Source organism: Thamnophis sirtalis, unplaced genomic scaffold (assembly GCF_051295495.1).
Source record: "Thamnophis sirtalis isolate CommonGarterSnake01/CBP01778 unplaced genomic scaffold, rThaSir2_p1.2 scaffold_13, whole genome shotgun sequence".
NCBI lineage: Eukaryota > Metazoa > Chordata > Lepidosauria > Squamata > Natricidae > Thamnophis > Thamnophis sirtalis.
In genome coordinates this window covers 9,891,821-9,911,093 of record NW_028261393.1, presented here as the reverse complement: position 1 = coordinate 9,911,093, position 19,273 = coordinate 9,891,821, and the positions used below count along the sequence as shown (strand labels likewise).

The 19,273-nt window shown below is 44.5% G+C and overlaps 1 protein-coding gene across 3 annotated transcripts in view; it reads left to right on the top strand.

The window, feature by feature from the left end:
- The window catches only part of LSR (lipolysis stimulated lipoprotein receptor), a 38,873-nt gene extending 22,284 nt beyond the window's left edge, over nucleotides 1-16,589 (top strand). Inside the window, exons 4-10 of one of the 3 annotated variants that reach the window (XM_087726994.1) lie at nucleotides 4,723-4,779; nucleotides 7,230-7,376; nucleotides 9,857-10,027; nucleotides 11,604-11,663; nucleotides 13,284-13,415; nucleotides 13,535-14,151; nucleotides 15,272-16,589. In XM_087726994.1, coding sequence (XP_087583120.1) covers nucleotides 4,723-4,779; nucleotides 7,230-7,376; nucleotides 9,857-10,027; nucleotides 11,604-11,663; nucleotides 13,284-13,415; nucleotides 13,535-14,151; nucleotides 15,272-15,307 — 1,220 coding nt within the window. In that variant the 3' untranslated portion in view covers nucleotides 15,308-16,589. The remainder of the gene's footprint in view (nucleotides 1-4,722; nucleotides 4,780-7,229; nucleotides 7,377-9,856; nucleotides 10,028-11,603; nucleotides 11,664-13,283; nucleotides 13,416-13,534; nucleotides 14,152-15,271) is intronic. The other 2 variants (XM_087726996.1, XM_087726995.1) reach the window with 2 other exon arrangements.
- The last annotated feature ends 2,684 nt before the right edge of the window (nucleotides 16,590-19,273 follow it).

Genomic DNA, 19,273 nt, shown 5'->3' with positions numbered 1-19,273 from the left:
TAGGCTGACTCTGTAAACCGCTTAGAGAGGGCTGAAAGCCCTATGAAGCGGTATATAAGTCTAACTGCTATTGCTATTTTAAGTAGGAGGGAAATTTCAGAACTACCATCTTCCCACTCCCAATAAGTTTGTGTTCTAAACTGAAACACTCCAATCTACTCTATTCTTATTCCCCATCCCCCTATATCTGTATAGGTCCAGCCTGAGAATTAGAACGTATATGTTTCATGGCTGGGACTTTCTGCCTCCTTTACTGTGTCCTGGCCTTGCACTGTCTGCTTAATTTCCAGCTGTGTCAGTCCCAATGCCTTGCCTGCAATAGCCCAAGCTGCTACTTCTCTCTCTGTCACCATCTTTTTCATACCTAGGTGTGTCTGAAATGGTGGGAAGCCAGTATTGTTCCCTTTCTCCTTTTTCATGAGCAATGTTCAATTGGCCGGCTTTATAACATTGATCCTGACTATGAGAGACTTTTATGACTTATCATTAAAAACAGGGAAGAGCCATGTAGGCCTTCCAAATCTTGAATGTTCCTTGCTAGAGATGCTGTTCAAAAGACCAGGAATAATAATAAAAAAGGGGGGAATTATGCTCTGCTTCAGAACCAGGCACCTTCCCCCAAGGAAGTTTCAGATGCAGCTGTCTTTAAATGTTAGCCAACATGGCAATTGTCTTATCATCCAGACATTTCAGGAAATATATTTCTCAACCTTGGCTAACTTTAAGCTGTGATGACTTCAACGCCCAGAATCCCCCAGCCAGCATGCTAGTTAGGGGATTCTGGGCATTGAAGTCGTCACAATTTAAAGTTGCCAAGGTTGGGAAACACTCCTCTAAAAGCTTCCTTGTTATTTATAAAAAAAAATCAATAGAAATGCCGACAACTGTCTTCAGCCTCTTCCTCCCAACGCCTTCTCTTAAAATTACGCTCTAAACATGGCACTGGAATACCACTTCCATCTTTTAGTTCATCTTCTGCATTATGTTTGAATCTCTTGGATACAGTATATAGAGCTGAAACAGTAATTCTAGAATATATTTTAAAGTCCATATTATGCCATTATCATAATAGGTTACCCAAACGAAGAAAGACCCTCTGCTCACAGATGATACAAATAACATACCTGGTAGAAGAAAGCTAGAAGCAGGATTGGATAAATTAACAAGAGTAGAAAAGGACTCTGTATAATTTTCTCACCAGGTTAGCTGTAGAAAATCTCCATGCATAACAACTGTATATATGTTGTACTGAAGATATAAAGCAAGGGAGAGCTATTCAGTGTCCTACATTTACAGTAAGCTTCTCTCTGTAACATCTGGCTGGCCACTCTGGATTGTTGGATGCTGGGCTCAATGGTATGACTAGGGTAGGTTTGATTTAAATCACTTCGATTTAAATCACTAGTAAAAAAGGTTTGATTTAAATCAATTTGATTTAAGCCATTCTTTTTAAAGAGCACCTGTAATCTCTGTCCCGCAGCGGCTCCTCCTCTGACCTGCAGTTGACTCACCGACAGTCCCATTCACTTTAATGGGACGACCGGTGATGCGGCATTGACACAACAAGGTGAGGGACATGGTAAGCAACAGGCGAGTGGATGCCTGTTAACAGGCACTGCCATGAAAGATCTGAAATGACAGGTCCTCTTTAAATGTAAGGACTTGTTCTTGCTAGTAGTTAGAATCTTTAATAACAACATCTGCAAACACAGTGAAGGTGTCAGCCTCTGCTTCGCTGCTGCTTTTCGGCTGCCATTGAAACGGGGAAGGGGGGGGGCATGGTATTTGGGAGGGGAATCATTATGTACTGGAGGATTGTTATTAGGAGCTGTCCTGACCATCTATCTGCGCATGTGGAAGAAGGGAGTTTCCCGCCAAGGCTAACTGTCCAGCATTCCAGCCTGATAATGCTTTTTGAAGACATCTCCCACCTGACGGTTGGGTGAATTATTATTGGACTATGAAATGGGGTGCCAAGGGGAGGGGATTGAATTATACATGATATCTATCGCTTTCGCGCCTTTTTACTCAGACTCAGCTTTGCTTTGCTACTCATCGTTTGTAATTAGTAAAAGTACCCTTAATTCTGAAGCATGGAGTTGAGGGGTTCCTTTCTTGATTATTAAACGAAGGAGCACCTGACAGAAGGTTTCCTATTTAGCTTGCAGAGAGCTTGGATTTCCTGAACGAGTTGACCAAAAAATGTAAATACTGCAGAATATACAGCCTCGTGCTGCATAACTAAGCTCCATTTCATGCTGAATAAACTAAATTATCAATATATCTTAAATAGAAAACTCTGTTTAGGTAGATTTTTACTCCAAAAAGCATTTTATTAAAATAAATCTGATAAAAAAAGGATTTAAATTTTAAAAAAAATCTGATTGTTTTGATTTTTTTAAAAAAAAACTATCAATTTTTATGAGTGTGACCCTACATAGCTTCTTAACGTCCTGGCTGGTGCTGGTGACCTGATTTTCCTCCCACACATTTCCAATGTTGTCATCAACATGCTCCCTGGAGAATTGTGTGTATCTCCCGCCAGAGGGAGCAGACCAAGAAGAAGCTTGTGCGCCCGGCGGTAGCCTTGATGCACACAGCATTATTTTGTCTTGAGGTTGGGCTTCGTGTTAGCAGCCGTGCAGGGGGGACGGGCTGTTTCCCTTCAGATACCAGAGTCTCCAAAGATTCGACTGTCATTTTCTGTTTCTGTTTCTGCCAAACTCCTTGCTGAGAGCTGCGATGGATGGTACACCTGGTAGTGCCAGGATAAACTGTGCAAACAAACAAACAAACAAATATATATATGTATGGCCTTATCTGGGAAGGGAAACCTTTCAAACATACTGCTCAGTAAGGATGTGTATGTGTCCGTAGGCACCTTCTTTTTCTTGACTTAGAGCAGTGTTTCTCAACCTTGGCAACTTGAAGATGTCCAGACTTCAACTCCCAGAATTCCTCAGCTGGCTGGGGAATTCTGGGAGTTGAAGTCCGGACATCTTCAAGTTGCCAAGGTTGAGAAACACTGACTTAGAGGCACTTGGCAATGCTCTGAACAGCTTGTCACCTTTTAAGCGTTCCTCATATCTTTTTTGTTTGTTTGTTTGTTGGATTTATATGCCGTCCTTCTCCCAAAGGACTCAGGGCGGCGTACAACATTAAAAGAAAACCCCCCACACCCATTACAAAAGTTAAAAAGGAAATTAAATAAGAGCATCCAAAAACAAACCCAATTAATATTAACAATACAATTTTAAAAAAATAGATTAAAATTAACAATTAGATTGATCGTTTATTTTATCCTGTTCAGCTGGAAATACCTTGAAGATGAAAGCCATAAGCTTAAACACTCATTGTTTCTCTGCTGAAAGGATTAGGCCTTGCTTGTGTGCAGATAACCCATTGCGGCCGGAAGAGTACGTTTTCCCCGTGCTCTTCCCTGGGGCCAGTTTGTTTGAAAGGTTTGAAACCAATATTAAAAAAAAAGAGAACAGAAAACTTGTCTTGGGGCATAATCATTAACGGACCAGCCAAATTGACTAGCTAAATAATTGAGAGGGCTGCGTTGTGCAGCGGAGGTGGCCAAAAGGTTGATAGATTACAGAGAATTATTTCAAATGATTGGTATTAGTTTGGCATTGAACTCTTAACTCTTGGTGTGGAACAGCAGAGACACAGTTTTTCTTATCGTCTAAGGATAACCTGTGGGGAGATAGAGGAGAAGCGTGAAAGGATGTGGGTGCAAATTATAGATCGCTGACTTAATTCCTGGACTGACCCTGCGTCGAATGTGCAGGCACAGCAGTTTGGCCTTGGCTTTTTCAGCCTCTCTTTTACAACTAATTTCCACGGAGGATTCCAGTGAAGCATCAAAAGTGGTGTGGTGGCCTAGAGGTGGGAGCTCCCGCCTCTTGATCAGGAGGTTGTGAGTTCTATCCTAGGTAGAGGCAGATATTTCTCTCTCTGGGTTCTCACACTGAGAATATATGTACTGGAGAGGAAAAAAAACCTCCGCATTGGTGACAGGACAGGCGTCTGGCCAGTAAACACCCAGCTCCATTCAGTTGCCCAGACTCTCCCCCCCCTCTAAGGGATTATGGGGGTCATTAAAAGAGGAGGCGAAGGATGATTCCAATGAAGCATCAAGTCAATCTACTAAGCTCGGTGTTAGTGGTATCCGTGCTGTATAAGAGCAGTTGCTTGTAAAGGATACAGGGGGTCCTCGGTTAACAACGGTGATTGGGATTGAGGACTACGTCGCTAAGCAACAGAATCATGAAGTGTGATGTCATACGACTGCCCAAACATATGATGGCAATTCCAGTCGCCCCTCCTTAGGTGACTCCCAACGAGATTGCAGCGTCCGATGGTCATGTGAACACATTTATGTGTGACTGCAGGATGCTGCGATGTCACAATGGCGAGCTGGCCGCTTAAGCACCTGAATCGCAATCACGCGACTGCGCAGGGACGTGAGGTCAAGCAATGGGCCGAGCGTCCTTGCTGGCTGCTCTCCTGCTGTAAATGCCTTGCCAACTCGTCCTGTCCAACTCTTTGATAAAAACTCCGGGCAGCTTTTCCTGTTACGGGATGGATTCTAGTTTCCCATGTCTTCCCTGAAGCCCGTCCCTTTCAGTTATACCTCTGGCTCAAAAAGCCTTACTTCCGTGTCAGCCAGATACCTTCGTAACTTTCTCCTGTTTTTCTTTGTTTGTTCTGTAGGCAAGTCCCCCGGTGTTTCAGAGCTTTTGCCAGACTTTCAGATAGGGCAAATGGAAGGTACTGCCTTTTTCTTCCATGCTTACTTTCTAAGTGGTTGGGAAAGGGTTGATTTCTCTCCCTCCCTATTATTTTAATTCCCCCACCTCCCCCCCGGCATCCCCTCTCCTTGGATTTTCTCAAAGTTAGAAGTAGAAGCGCTTGGAATGCAAAGGATTCTGAAATGCTTGCCTGTCTGTCTGTCTGTCTTCCTTTCTCTTTTACTGTGTGACCTTGTTGCAATTTTTTCCCGTTCTCCTCGCAGGTTGCCAAAAAATGTGCCCCTTGGCACCATTGCAAAAATGCGGGCTTTAGAGCAAAAGGTTATTGTATTGTGAAGCTTTGGGCCGAGTTACAAATGCAGTTCCATAGTCTGCTTCATACCTCTCACTTCCTGTGAAGTTGGGCATGCAAGCTAGGATGTAGCCGTAATGGCGCAGTGGTTAAGAGTGCAGTACTGCAGGCTGCTTCTGCTGACTGCCGGCTGACTGCAATTTGGCGGTTCGAATCTCACCAGGCTCGAGGTTGACCCGGCCTTCCATCCTTCCGAGGTGGGTCAAACGAGGACCCAGATTGTTGGGGGCAAGAGGCTGACTCTGTAAACCGCTTAGAGAGGGCTGTAAGAGCACCGTAAAGCGGTTTATAAGTCTAAGTGCTATTGCTAAGTGTTATGTGCTCTTCCCTTCCTGTATTGATTGTCCATGACAAGCTGGTGGAGCTTTCTTTATTTGGAAAATCCACTTCTGAGTCCTCTGTCCTTGTTCTATGGCCCCCTTGGTGATACCTTTCTGCTTAGTGTAAGTTGAGGACAAGGGTCTCCCTTGTTGGGGTTGATAGGCCCTGCTTGAAGAAATGTTCTTTCAAATCCCCCAGCGGTATATGGTAGGTGGGATTATCCACATTGCCACGAAGTATAAATTGTCAACTATAATAAAGTCCGGTGATCGACAAATAATAGGGGGAGGAGGGGGAAATGCTCAGAATCAGTGTTATCCACCACAGGGATATGTCTAAAGGAAACAAAATCAGTATGGGTAGTCCTCGATTTACAACAGTTTCTCTTAGGGACCGTTTGAAGTTAAACGGCACTGAAAAAAGGGACTTATGACCCATTTTTCACACTTAACGACCTTCCCAGCAGCCCCGTGATCAAAATTCAGATGCTTGGCAACCGGTTCGTATTTACGACCGTTGCTGGGTCCCAAAATCATGTGATTTTGGGACCTTCTGGTAAGCAAAACCAGTGGGGAACCCCCATTCACTTAACGACTGGGTTACTAATTGATCCACTGCAGGGATTTACTTAACAGCCGAGTCATGAAAGGTCGTAAAAAAGGGGGGGAACAAATCTCTCACTTAACAACAGAAATGTTGGGCTCGATTGTGGTCGTACGTCGAGGACTACCTGTATAAAGAGGAATGGAGAAATTGCACCTGAAATGGCGTGGCCAACTGAACAGATCAGTTCATTCCAGAAGTCTGCCCGTCCTTTGCTAAACAAGGACCGCTATCTTAAAGCCAAGGGCAGGGCTCTCCAGAATTCCTGGCTGGCTGAGGAATTCTGGGAGTTGAAGTCCACAATCCTTAAAAGTTCCCAAGGTTGGAGATCCCTGCCCTAGGGGGGACTCCCTTATTTGGGGTTTTGCTCCACTGGCCAGACTCAAATGAGGGGATTTTTGGAAACCTTATCTATGTTTTTGGGCGTCCTCCACTGCAGCCCCCCAGATCAGAGCATATATTGTATTTTTCGGAGTATAAGACGCACCCTTCCCCCCCAAAAGAGTGTGAAAATCTGGGTCTTATACACTGAATACAGCATTTTTTGCCTCCCAAAACCCTGCCCCCTTCACCAAAATGGCCCTGCAGAGTTTTTAAGAAGCTTTTAGAGAACTCCTGGGGCTGGGGAGGGCAGATGTTTTACCCCCCCAGCCCCTAGGAGCTATCCATGCCCTTTTTTAAAATGAAAAACGGACCGTTTTTTGGCTCATCTTCCCCCCCCCCCCCAGGAGCACTCTGCAAGCTCCCTAAAGGCTATTCGTGCCTTTTTTGGGGGGGGGGGGGAAACAGGCCCGTTTCTATGAAAAACGGGCCATTTTTTGCTCCCCCGCCCCTGGGAGCACTCTGCAAGCTCCCTAAAGGCTATTTGTGCCTTTTTGGGGGGGGGGGGAAACGGGCCTGTTTCCGTGTAAAACGGGCCGTTTTTGGGAGGTTTTTAAAAATTTAATTAATTCTCTTCAAAATCTTGCTGCGTCTTATACTCCGGTGCGTCTTATGCTCCGAAAAATACGGTAATTAAAACTCTAAATGTTTAGATACCAAGCGGGAGTGCGGTTAGTGAGATGCTGGGATTGTTTTCCCCATCTTTATAGACTCTTGGTAGATGTTAACAAACATACAACAGCTGACTCTCTCGATACAATGGGATTCGTTGGTTGTATCTCTGAGGGCTGCTTCCCATGGTTTCTTCCTAGATTGGGTCTTTGTGGTCTTGGTTTTGCTGGCCTTCTTTCTGGTCTTCCTGCTCCTTGGAATCTGTTGGTGCCAGTGCTGTCCTCATACCTGCTGCTGCTACCTCCGATGTCCTTGTTGCCCAGAGAAATGTTGCTGCCCCGAAGCACGTAAGTTACTTTTACAGATTCTCTTTCAACTTTCCCTAGAAGTGGTTAAGCAGATCTTCTCAAAACATCTGTAGTTGTTCGGGTCTTGTTGTGGCCCGCCATCGGCCATCAGAGCTGGCAGCAGATTCGGACAGCGAGGAGGTTGGGGAGGAACCTGGGCCAGTCCTGGAGTCTGGGGAAGGCTCTGATGAGGGCTCTGTGTCGGAGGCAGAGAGGGGGCCAGAGCCGTATGCCAGTTATCAGCTGCCTTCAGAGTCAGACATCAGTGAGGCAGATGAACAGCAGGAGCCTGTTCCAGTGTGCGCATGTGCAGAGTTGCCAGACGAAGGGAACAGCTAAAGAATAGCGGCCGACTTGGGAATAAGGCCACAGGTGGACGATGAATGGCCCCTCCCAGAAGAAACAAAAGAGGAGTGAAAGGGGAGTGGAGTTTGCAGGAGACAATTAGTTCGCTTAATTGGTTCGTGACTCTCCGAGACTCCTTGCCAGGTTCTGCAGAGATCGGCCTGGCAGCTCTCCAAGCCAGATAAGGTCTGTGACTGTAAATCCTCCCTTGAAAGACTTTGCTGGATGTGAATGAGCAGAATTCACAGTAAATTAATAAAAGGGGTTTTTGGGGGTCAAGGAGTTTGCTTCACACTCTTGGGAAGCCTAGGTCAAAACAGGTCTCAAGGAACAGGTTCTTCTTGTAAGCAGAAGAAATATGAAGACATGAATATATTTATTTGTATTTATTTATTCAAGCAAAATGTTCGGGACTCAAGGAACAGGTTCTTCTTCTTGTAAGTAGAAGAAACATAAAGAAATAAATACGTTATTCGTACTGATTCAAGCAAAATATTCACCATGTTCCACAGTCTGGCGACGTCCAGCTGTGTTGGTTGGAAGTCCTGTAGTCCCTTAGCACATTGAGAGGGCCACAGTTAAGGGGGAAATGCTTAGCAGGGCCTGGCTGGAGAGGGATGGGTAGATGGAAGCCATCCCACTCAGAACTACAGCAGTAAACAGAGTTCAGACTGGCTATCTGGATTCCTAAACTGGGTGTATTCAGGGTGTGTCTAAAGCTACACTGTTTTGTTTCTGACGCTTTAATTTACAGTCAAGCTTAAAACGGCTCTCCAAGAACATTTAAATAAAGGGAGTCCTTGCTTTATGATCGCAATTAGGACTCTGGAATTCTGGACGCTAAATGAGTCATCATATGACCAGACCCAATTTCAGGGGCATTTTTTTTTACCAGGGTTGTTAAACAAATCTGGCTTCCCCTATTGATTTTGCTGGTCGGATTACGACCATGTGACTACAAATTGCGGCGATTATTAGAAGTGTGAGCTGGTTGCTGAGCGCTCAAATCACAATGACGACTGTGAGGATGGTGTGATGGCTGTAACTCTGAGGTTGCAAGACACCTTTTTTCAGTGCTGTCACAACTTTGAACCATTATTGCCCGAGGGTTCACCAACAAAAGGGCACCCGACAAAAGCGTGCCCGACGAACGCAGTGACAAAACCGCGAGTTCTAAACCGCGTCGACAGAAGCGCTCTCTAACCCTAACCCTAAACCTAAACATAACCCTGACCCTAACCCTAACCCTTACCTTAACTTAAATCGCACTTCTGTTGGCACGCTGTTGTCAGCGTACTGTTGTCGGCGTGTTGATGACGTCGCAGTTTTCGCGCCACGGTTTTGTCGGCACGCTTTTGTTGTGCACACATTTGTCGGGTCACGTTGCCCGAGTAGTCATAAGTCAAGGACTACCCATACAGATGATCAATATTCTGTGATTCTTTACTTGCATCCCTTACCACCACGCCCTCCTCCTCATTTCATTTCATTTCATTTTTCATTTATTAGTATTTATAGGCCGCCCTTTTCCCTGAGGGGACTCAGGGCGGCTTACATAAAATAAGGAAGGGAGGGTACAAGACAATAAACACAAACCAATACATAAAAGTAAAATAGTAAACAACATTCATTCATCATTCGGGTGGGGACGGATTATCTTTATCCCCAGGCCTGACGGGCTAGCCAGGTCTTAAGGGCTGTGCGGAAGGTCTGGACGGTGGTGAGGGTACGAATCTCCACAGGGAGATCGTTCCAAAGGGTCGGAGCTACTACTGAAAAGGCTCTCCTCCGTGTGGTTGCCAGTCGACACTGACTGGCAGATGGAACTCGGAGGAGGCCTAATCTGTGCGATCTAATTGGTCGCAAGGAGGTAATTGGCAGGAGGCGGTCTCTCAAGTCCTCCTCCTCCTCCCAACCCAAGATCATTAAATTGAAAAAAAGAAGCACTATTATTAATCCCAGAAGGCTGCAAAGGAATCGAGTTTCATCCAGGGATCACATTCTCAAGGTTAATGGCTGTAACTGTGGGTTGCAATCCCTGCCAGGTGTTCTTCGGGGCTGTACCACTTTGCCACGTGCAAGGTCTCTTAAAAAGCAAACACCAGAGCTTTATTTGGAAATCTTTGTCTTTCCAGTGTACATGGCAGGGAAAGCTGCAACATCTGGAGTCCCCAGTGTTTATGCACCCAGTATTTATGCCTCCAGCAATCCATTGAAAACAGCTCCCCCAGGCACCATGATCCCCATGGGTCCAATGTCTCCAATGTACAATGGTTATGGAGTGGATTATGATCGAGCCAGCTCAGGTAAGTGGCTTGCCTCCACTGGATTTATGTTGCCCCATAGCTAGTTCGCAGCTGGTGGAATTAACACAGTTAAAACGAGGGTTGTCAAACTCAATTTCAGTGAGGGCTGCATCAGGGCTGGGGTTGACCTCGGGGGGTGGGGCAGGTGGGCTGGGCCAACTGGGTGGGTGTAACCAACTGGGTGGGCATGGCCAGCTTAACGCCACTCCCCCAAACTGCTGGCATATTTCCTCTTTGCACTGGGTAGACTAGGCCAAAACCACGCTAGCCCAGTGTTTCCTCTTCACATTGGGGAGGCTGGGCTGAAGCGATGGCTTACATTTTCCAGGGGGCCAGATCCGGCCTGTGGACCACGTGTTTGACACCCCTGGTCTAAAAGATCTTGTGCTACTCTTGAGGTTTACCCTTTTGAGTTGTATCTTCGGTTTCCTTTTGGATTGTCCTCAATCTAATTCAGTGGTGGGTTTCAAAAATTGTTCGAACCTACTCTGTGGGTGTGGCCTACTTTGTGGGAGTGGCTTGCCGCCCATGTGACCGGATGGGAGTGGCTTGCCGCCCATGTGACCGGATGGGAGTGGCTTGCCGCCCATGTGACAGGATATGAAGATGCCGACGACACTTGTCAGAACCACCTTAAATTACCTCACACACAGCACTGGCATGCATAAGAATATGATGTAAACTTGTTTTTTAAAAGGCATCTTTGGTTTGCGTTAAAACAACTTCAACCCACGCAATGTTCCGATTGCACCACAAACGCAGTAGTCATCCTTACCTTTCACAGAGGCCCTGAGTTTTATAAATATGAGCATGATAGTGTAGAATAATCATATCCAAGGACCAGTGGTGGGTTTCAAAAAAGTTTGGAAGCTCTTCTGTAGGTGTGGCCTGCTTTCTGGGTCCACTGGTGGAATCTCTTCTAACCGGTTTGGTAGATTTGACGAACCGGTTCTACCGAATAGGTGCGAACTGGTAGAAACCCACCTCTGATCTAATTGGATGCCTTTTCTGGGTGTCCCTAATGCTAGATCTCTTTGACAATTGCAATTAGTTGATAAAAAATGGGGGAAGGGAAGAATTCTCTCTCTCCCCTTGGAAATCTTCAATCAGCAGATTTTTGTTGTATTAAGCAGAGAGTTAGACCAACTGGCCACTTATTTTTTGGCTTGTCAGGGCTTGTACTGTAATGTGCTTAGTGAAAGCATAGCTTGCAATGTTGTATAGCAGGCCACTGCTAGGATTCAGAAATACAGCCATGGGGTCAGTTTGTCCTGCCTACTACTGGTTGTATGTGTCACTGAGCCATGGTGGCGCAGTGGTTAGAATGCAGTACTGCAGGCTACTTCTGCCGACTGCCGGCTACCTGCAATTTGGCAGTTCAAATCTCACCAGGCTCAAGGTTGACTCAGCCTTCCATCCTTCCGAGGTGGGTCAAATGAGGAGCCAGATTGTGGGGGGGCAATAGGCTGATTCTGTAAAACCACTTAGAGAGGACTGTGAAGCGGTATATATAAATCTTAATTGCTATTGCTATCCCTTTTATGGAAACCTTTTCCTCTCTTGATTGTATTTACAGTTGGTGGAAACAGCTCCCAAGTGCCTCTCCTGAGGGATACAGACAGTGTGGCAAATGCTGGTGAGAAACATGAAATGTTTGCTTAGATATTGTGCTTCTGTCTGTCTGTTTGCTTGGATGTTTTTGCTTCTGTCTGATCAGGCATGCTTGGTTGTGGGAAAACCGCTCACACTGATGATTCAACATTTTGTTCAGCAGAGGAAATATAATTATCACGTTGCTTCACTTGGCTGACCCAGCTGTTTGCAGCTGAGGGTGATGCTAATTCTTCTTACCTATCACACAGAATGGGAAACGCTGTTGCAGTGCTTGGCTTATGGAGTGCCACTAGCTTTGCAGCTGGATTTTTAAAATGTACCCTTCCTGCTTAGGAAAAAAAATAATCCTCCACTTTTTCTTCCGGCAGGCCTGGGGCTGTTGACCTCTTGACCGAGGTCCAGCCCTGATTAGACTGGGTGCATGATGTGTTTCTTTTAATCTGCTTTCTCTTGTCTGTTTTTAACCTTTCTCTTAAAATTTTATTTTTTGTAAGCCGCCCGGAGTCCTTCGGGATTGGGCGGCCTATAAATTTAATCAATCAATCAATCAATCAAATCAATCAATCAATCTAATTGGTGCCATGCAGCTATGTTAGGATTTCTGCTTGCTGAATTTCTACCTAGTATGACCAAAGGTGGAAAGTCCAATCCATCTAAGCTTCATAAAATTAAACCACGCTCCTTTTAAACAAAACCCCTTCCAAACACTCATGGCATGACAAAACCGCGCTCGACTAAAGCGCGCCCGATTAAACCGCGTTGCTGACGTCATCAACAGGGCGACAACAGCGAGCGCGGAGAAAGAAGGGCGCTTTAAATAGCGCTTTGAAAGCAAGCCGATTCAACTTAAGGTAAGGGTTAGGTTTAGGGTTAGGTTTAGGGTTAGGATTAGGATTAGGGTTAGGTTAAGGGTTAGGGTTAGGTTTAGGATTAGGTTTAGGGGGGTTAGGTTTAGGTTTAGGGGTTAATTTTAGGTTTAGCGTTTACAGCGTGCTTTTTTCTCCGCGCTGTTGTCGCGCTGTGATGACGTCAGCTACGCGGTTTCGGCAAGCGCCCTTTAGTCGAACGCGGTTTTGTGGTGGAACCCCAAACACTTGTTTGAAGAGACTCAACCTGGGGCATTTTTATTTTTTTAGATTCATGCAATCTCTGTGCCTGCAACATTTTGCTAGACACCGGCAGGCTGGTCCTTGTGCTGAAAAGATGAACTTTTCAAACCTTGGGTCGTGGAGATAAGTTCTCAGTCCAGCAGAAAGATCTTCCCCCCTTAACGGAAGGGAGAATATGCACACACTCCTCGTTTATAGTGTTACAACCTTGAGCTTCCTTGTTTAACTCTAAATTTGTTACTGAAGCAAGAGGTAAATCTCCTGACACCAGCCCCCCCCCCGCCCTCCGTGTGCTTCATGCTGCAACCAGCAGCACGTGGTGCAAAGCACAAATGGGGGATTACAATCGGCAGAGAAGATCCTGCCTCCTCTTCCAATTTCAACGGCAGTTGGAAAGGCGACAGCGGTTGGGTGAAGTCACACGATTGCCAACCTACTTGGCCATCTCCCCAAGGCATACGGCTCCTTAAAAATAAAATAAAAAAAATGACCGCCCTATGTCCTAAAGCCTGCTATTGATCTCTCTTCCCCAGCTGTACGCAGTGGCTATCGCATCCAAGCCAACCAGCAGGATGACTCCATGCGGGTGCTCTACTACATGGAGAAGGAGCTGGCTAACTTTGACCCTACTCGGCCAGGGCAGCCCAATGGGAGGCTTGAGAAAGGTACTTTGCTGAGGTCCTTCGGTGTAGGAAAAGGGAGTGTGCCCAGTTGATCCTTTCCCAGCAGCGCCATTTATTGTTGGGGGGAGAACAAATGATTAATTCTCTGTCTTGTTTTCCAGCCTCTGTGATGAGTGAATTAAGTTCTCTTCATGAAGACGATCGCCGTTATGAGCTGCGGCAGGGCATGGGAAGGCTGCGTGGCCAGGCCATGTCTCCCATCAGTGATCTGGAGGAGGAAAGTGTACGGAGCAACGAGAGCCGGCGCTTGCTGCCCCCCGCCACTTGGCGTGACCGTTATGAAGACTCCCCGCCCCGAAGCTATGGCCGACGCCCGCGTTCCCGCTCAGTCGATGCTCTAGATGACTATGAACGGGACTCCTATCCTTCCCAGCACAGAGGTCGGGGCCAGCACGGCTCAGACAACGAATGCCATCACCGCGATTATTCTCCTGACTCCCGTTACGACTCTGAGCGCTACGGTAGGCGCCGAAGTCGAAGTAGGGATGATCTGGAGCGAACCCATTACGATAACCGGCTCCTGGAGGAAGCACTGCGGAAGAAGCAGCGGGCAGGTAGCCGTGAAGACCTGGATCACAGAAGCGCCTCCAATGGGAGAACCGGCCACAGGAAAAAACGGGATGAAGATAGCAGTGGCTTTCCTCCTCCTCCACCGCCTCCGTACACAGAGACCGAATCTGTGTCTTCCCGCGGCAAGGAAGACCGCAAGCTGCGAAGGGTGAGGTTAAAAAATGGGGAGAAGGACGGACAGTTGTAATGCTTTATAAATGGAGATGCTGTGGATAAAGCGAAGTTAGATACAGATTAACAGTTGGAAGGGACCTTGTAGGTCATCTAGTCCAACCCCCTGCCCAAACAGCATTTCTGACAGGTGGCAGTCCAGTCTCTTCTTGAAAGCTTCCAGTGATGAAGCTCCCACAACTTCCGAAGGCAACTTCAGTTCCAGGGGTTGATTGTTCTCACTGTCAGAAAATTTCTCCCGATTTCCAGGTTGAATCTCTCCTTGTTCAGTTTGCATCCATTATTCCTCGTCTGGCCTTCAGGTGCTTTGGAAAATAACTTGACTCCCTCCTCTCTGTGGCAGCCCCTCAAATATTGGAACAATGCTATCATGTCTCCCCTGGTTCTTCTCTTCACTAGACTAGCCATGCCCAGTTCCTGCAACCGTTCATCCTATGTTTTAGTCTCCAGTCCCCTAATCCTCTTGGTTGCTCTTCTCTGCACTTTTTCTATGAATCTCAACATCTTTTTTATAGTGTGACGACCAAAATTGGATGCCATATTCTAAATGCGGTCTTATTAAGGCTTTATGGTTATTAGGCTTACAGTTGCTCCTTTGAGCAAAATATTCACATTATTATTAAGTGTGTATGAATGGTTTGTGCATTGTCTTTCGTTATCATGTGTTTGGTTGTATTTACACTGCTTAATGCAGTGTAAACCTACCCAGTCATTCCTTGTTGAATAAGTCAGGAGCAGACACATCACAGACCAAATTGAAAGTATTTTCTGCATGGAATAAATCAAGATGATTTCATAGGATTACCCCGATCCCTTGAAATCGAATTAGCAATCACTGTTGTAGCAAAGGGTCCATCCCCCACCCCTATATTGGATTTATCTATATCTTTTTTATGTCTCAGTGAGCTCCTGATCTGAGATGCCAATGTTTGCACCTTGGAGCCTGTCTGTAAAATGTGTGTTTGTGTGTGCGTAGCCAGTGTGGTATTTACTTTTAATCTTGTGTTGTTAATCTTAAAACAATTCTGAAGATACTGGAGGAGATTTTATGGGTATGATTAACCGTGATTAACCGTGATTTTCTCTTTCTTTTACAGAATCATGCTGTCAGCAGAGAAAGCTTGGTGGTTTAATTCGTTCTGCTCTTTCTGGAATATGAGAGATTCTGTGTTTTGAATGGCTACAGGAACACTCTTCATGTGTCAGCATCAGTTTTATTCAGGAGAATAAAAGATGAAACGCCACAGCATTTATGCTGGATCTGAGCAGCCATTAAAAAATCCAGGCTGACTGCACCCGATCACCTCTCAATGTCTGAGCTCATCTTCATCAGAGGGAGGCTAGGATCCTTCAAGATTCCTTCAGATTCTCGTAGTATTATAGACATTTTAAAAATACATTTTGGGTGCCCCTTTTGAATTTCAGAGCTATGTGTTTCTGAATGCTATTCTGGAAAGAGGATCATTTCAGATGTGATCGCTGGATACTGTTCAGACAGAAAGAAATTGTTTTATTTCATCGAATGCCCCATGGACACCTAACGTGTCTTTTATTTTTTTTGCCCCCCTGTAATTTTGAAGAGGATTCCAAAGAAGATGAATTTATATGTAATACCTTTTTCGTTCTGATTTTAAAGGAGTTTTTTAAACACACTTGCTACTTAAATGATGTGACTCTGTGTATAATTTTAGGGGTTTTTAGAATCCGAGTATGAAACTACTGATGCTGTAAATATTTAAGTGATAAGTGAGCAAGTTTTTTTTTACAATTTTTTCTTTTTTCTTTTTTAAAAAAAGAGATTACATTTTTATAGGAATGAAAATAAAAATGAACAGAGCACATGTATCGTCTAGGTTCAGCATTTTCAGAACGGACTGAAATTCTTCCTGTTACCAGTCTTTAGTCCAGTCTTTCCAGCCCTTATATCTTCCAGGTGTGTGAGGTTGCATATTGGACATCTAAACATTCATTCTGAAAGTTACCCACCATATTGGAGGACATGAGGAAAATGTGAATGATTCGTTCTGCTATTTTCACAATAATAAATAACAGATTCCTGCAGTTGCTGTTTATTTTGAAAACTGTCACCTGTGCATTGCTGGATGACGTACATCCATCTTTTCCTGGAACTTGTCGTTAAGTCCTCTGTGGCAGTTTTACAGAGAGAAAAATAAATATAGATGGATGATACTCTAGAACTGTCCAGCGGGAGGCAATAATTCTTGTGTGGAATTATAACACAATGGGACAATCTTATGAGTTGCTAGCCCAGAATGTCTTTGTGTTCACCAGCCAGGTTAGCTACCTTTACATATCTTGTTGAATGGCCATAAGAAACAACAAAGACTACCTTCACTCTTCAATGCCTTCACAATGTAGGGATGTGCTTTGTGAATAAAAAGCGAGATTTTTCAATGGTGCCTTGGGTATTATTCGTAGCATAAACAGGTGTTCTGAAAGATATGTGTAGAAACACTCGTAGCATTTCATAGGGGTGAAACTTCCTGCCACAAAGCTGCAGTGAGCAACAAAATAACACAGAAAATGGTCTCCTGTGTTTAATTCTTGGCAAGCAATAATGTCTCATGGTGCAAACTTCCAGCCGCTATTTTTAACTGCCTGATCAATTGGGGGGTGGGTGAGTGGGTGGGTCCTTCCTAAGTTTCTTTCCCTGCCCCCAAAAAACCACTGGGGGGGGTCTTTTCTCTTTCCCTCTTCCCCCAGGTCATCTTGATATTCCATTAAAGCACGGGTGTCAAAGGTTGCCGCCATGTGATGTTTTGTGATCTTTTTTTCCCTTTGCGGAGCTGGAGTGGGCGTGGCCTGTTCATGACTCACCTGGCCAGCGGGCCGCCAGTTTGACACCCCTGCGAAATCATGGTAAAGCTTGAAGGAAGCAGTCCTCGTGAACAGGAGCAAGATGCAGTTCTTTTATTTTTAAAAAAAGTATTTTTAGGTATGGAACCCGTAGATCGAGGTGTCAAACTCGTGGGCTGGATGCGTCACGTGCTGGCCACGCCCCTGCCCAATTTAGCGAAGGGGCGGGGGGGAATCATGCTACATGGTGTGACACTGCCATGACGACGCGGGTTTGACACCCCTGCCATAGATAGTGTAGTGATACAGAATTTGGACTAGAAATTGGGGAGCCTATGAGTTCTATTTCTCTCTCTGGCAGGGAAACTGGTCGTGTGTTTTTGGGCCATCCCTCTCCGCAGCCCAATGCTGTTGGTAGGGAAAATCAGCAGCAAGGGACCATTACCTACATTGCCTTATACAGAGATGAGGATATAAATCTTAACATAGCTTCCTTCTTTTATTTATTGTACTTAACAATTTAGAGCCCACTAACCAATAACTTGAAATAAATGGATCAATAATGTGTAGAGGTTTTTTTTTTAACTTTCTAAATTGATAGCTAGAACCTGCAGCATCCGATCACTATCTGATTTCTTTATCCATTGTGCTGTTTTCTGACTCTATTGACCATTTTTCTGTAGATAATTCTTGTGAATCACTCCTTCCAGTTTTGCTTTATTTCTTGACCTATTTTCATCGTAGACACCTGAGCTTTCTACTCATTTTTATTTGCTCCAATTTATTCACTGCCATTCTGTTTTCTTTAATCGCCCTGGCCTAAACTTGCCTTTTCCCATACAAGATCTGTCCAACCTTCTCCCAACACTGCCAACCACAGGGGGAAAACATCTGTTTTCCCTCCCAAGAACAATGCTAATCGTTCCCAAAGGCGTCGTCGTCATCACTGCTTTGTTCAGCAAGTCCTTTAGCACTTTGCAATACTCAAAATCATTTTATTGGGTCTGAAAATGACATCTACAAAAGTCTGCCATGCTGAATCAAATGATTTCCCGAAACTGCTTGCTACTGTTTGGCCAAGATTTAAAATGGCAGTTTGAGCTGAACCCCTAAAAAAAAAAATACAAATCATTTCATATATTTAATGATTTGCAAAAATTGGTTTTTCAATCACTAGATGTCAACTCACAAAATAGGGGCTTTGGGAAGAAAGAGACATTAACCTATTTTGGCAACTAGATCTAATTATAAATTGAATTACTGCTTTGGTTAATTCCCATCGGCCCAGGTAACCTAGAGAATCTTATTTGAATCCCTACAACCTCTGTGCCTGCGTGTCCTCGGTCAAACAATTCTTGCATGCTTCAATGGAGAACATGAGTTATTTTTAGCTGCATTTCACCATCGCCCTAGGCCTGCAAACTGATCATCTGTGCAATTCTGTAGAGTCAAAAACCTGTCTTCAAACTCTAGTCCAGCTGATCCTCTCCGTAGCTTCAGAAGGATGCTTGTGATGATGTGAAACAGAAAAAAGACAATACATGATTCTAAAAAATCATGAAAAATTCTGGAAATAAGATGATTGGGGCTGTTTGAGATATAATTGTTTCCTTGAGGGGGAAATAGTGATGGATATGAAGGCCTGATAGATGCTTCTAGTGATGCTACTGCCATCTTCATCTATTGAGTGATGGAAGTAATGTGACTTAAGACAACCAACCTTCATTCCTAAACGGAATGAAGTGGAAAATCTAGATCAGCTGTATAGGATTTTTTAAAAGCTTCTAATCATTGTTCTTCCCGCAAAATCAGGCTTTCTAGTTTCAAATTAGTATCTTTAAATGAATCCAACCATAAAAGCAATTTTAAAATAGGAGCACTGAGTTCAGTAGGTGCAGCTAGGATATGGTTTGAATATATCTGGCTTAGCACAATGTTAAATCCCAGCTGTTGTTTACCAATTATGTTGCAGATTGTGATCCCAGATAATTTGACTTTATTCAAGCAAAAAAACACTGGCTTTGCATAATGTTTAAACTCAGCCATTTTCTTAAGATAATTGTGGTCCTCTTTTTCAGGAGTTGATGACAAGACTGAATGCTTTTTGCTTTTGTCCTAGTTCACGGAACATATAATGGGATGAGAAGCTTGCTATAGATCGGGGTCCCCAAACTCTCCAGTTCTCTTCATGAAGTTGCAGATTGTTCATTGATCCCTCAAATATTTATATGAAAATAAGTTGAATATCACTTTAACTAATAACATTATGAATAATAAATAAA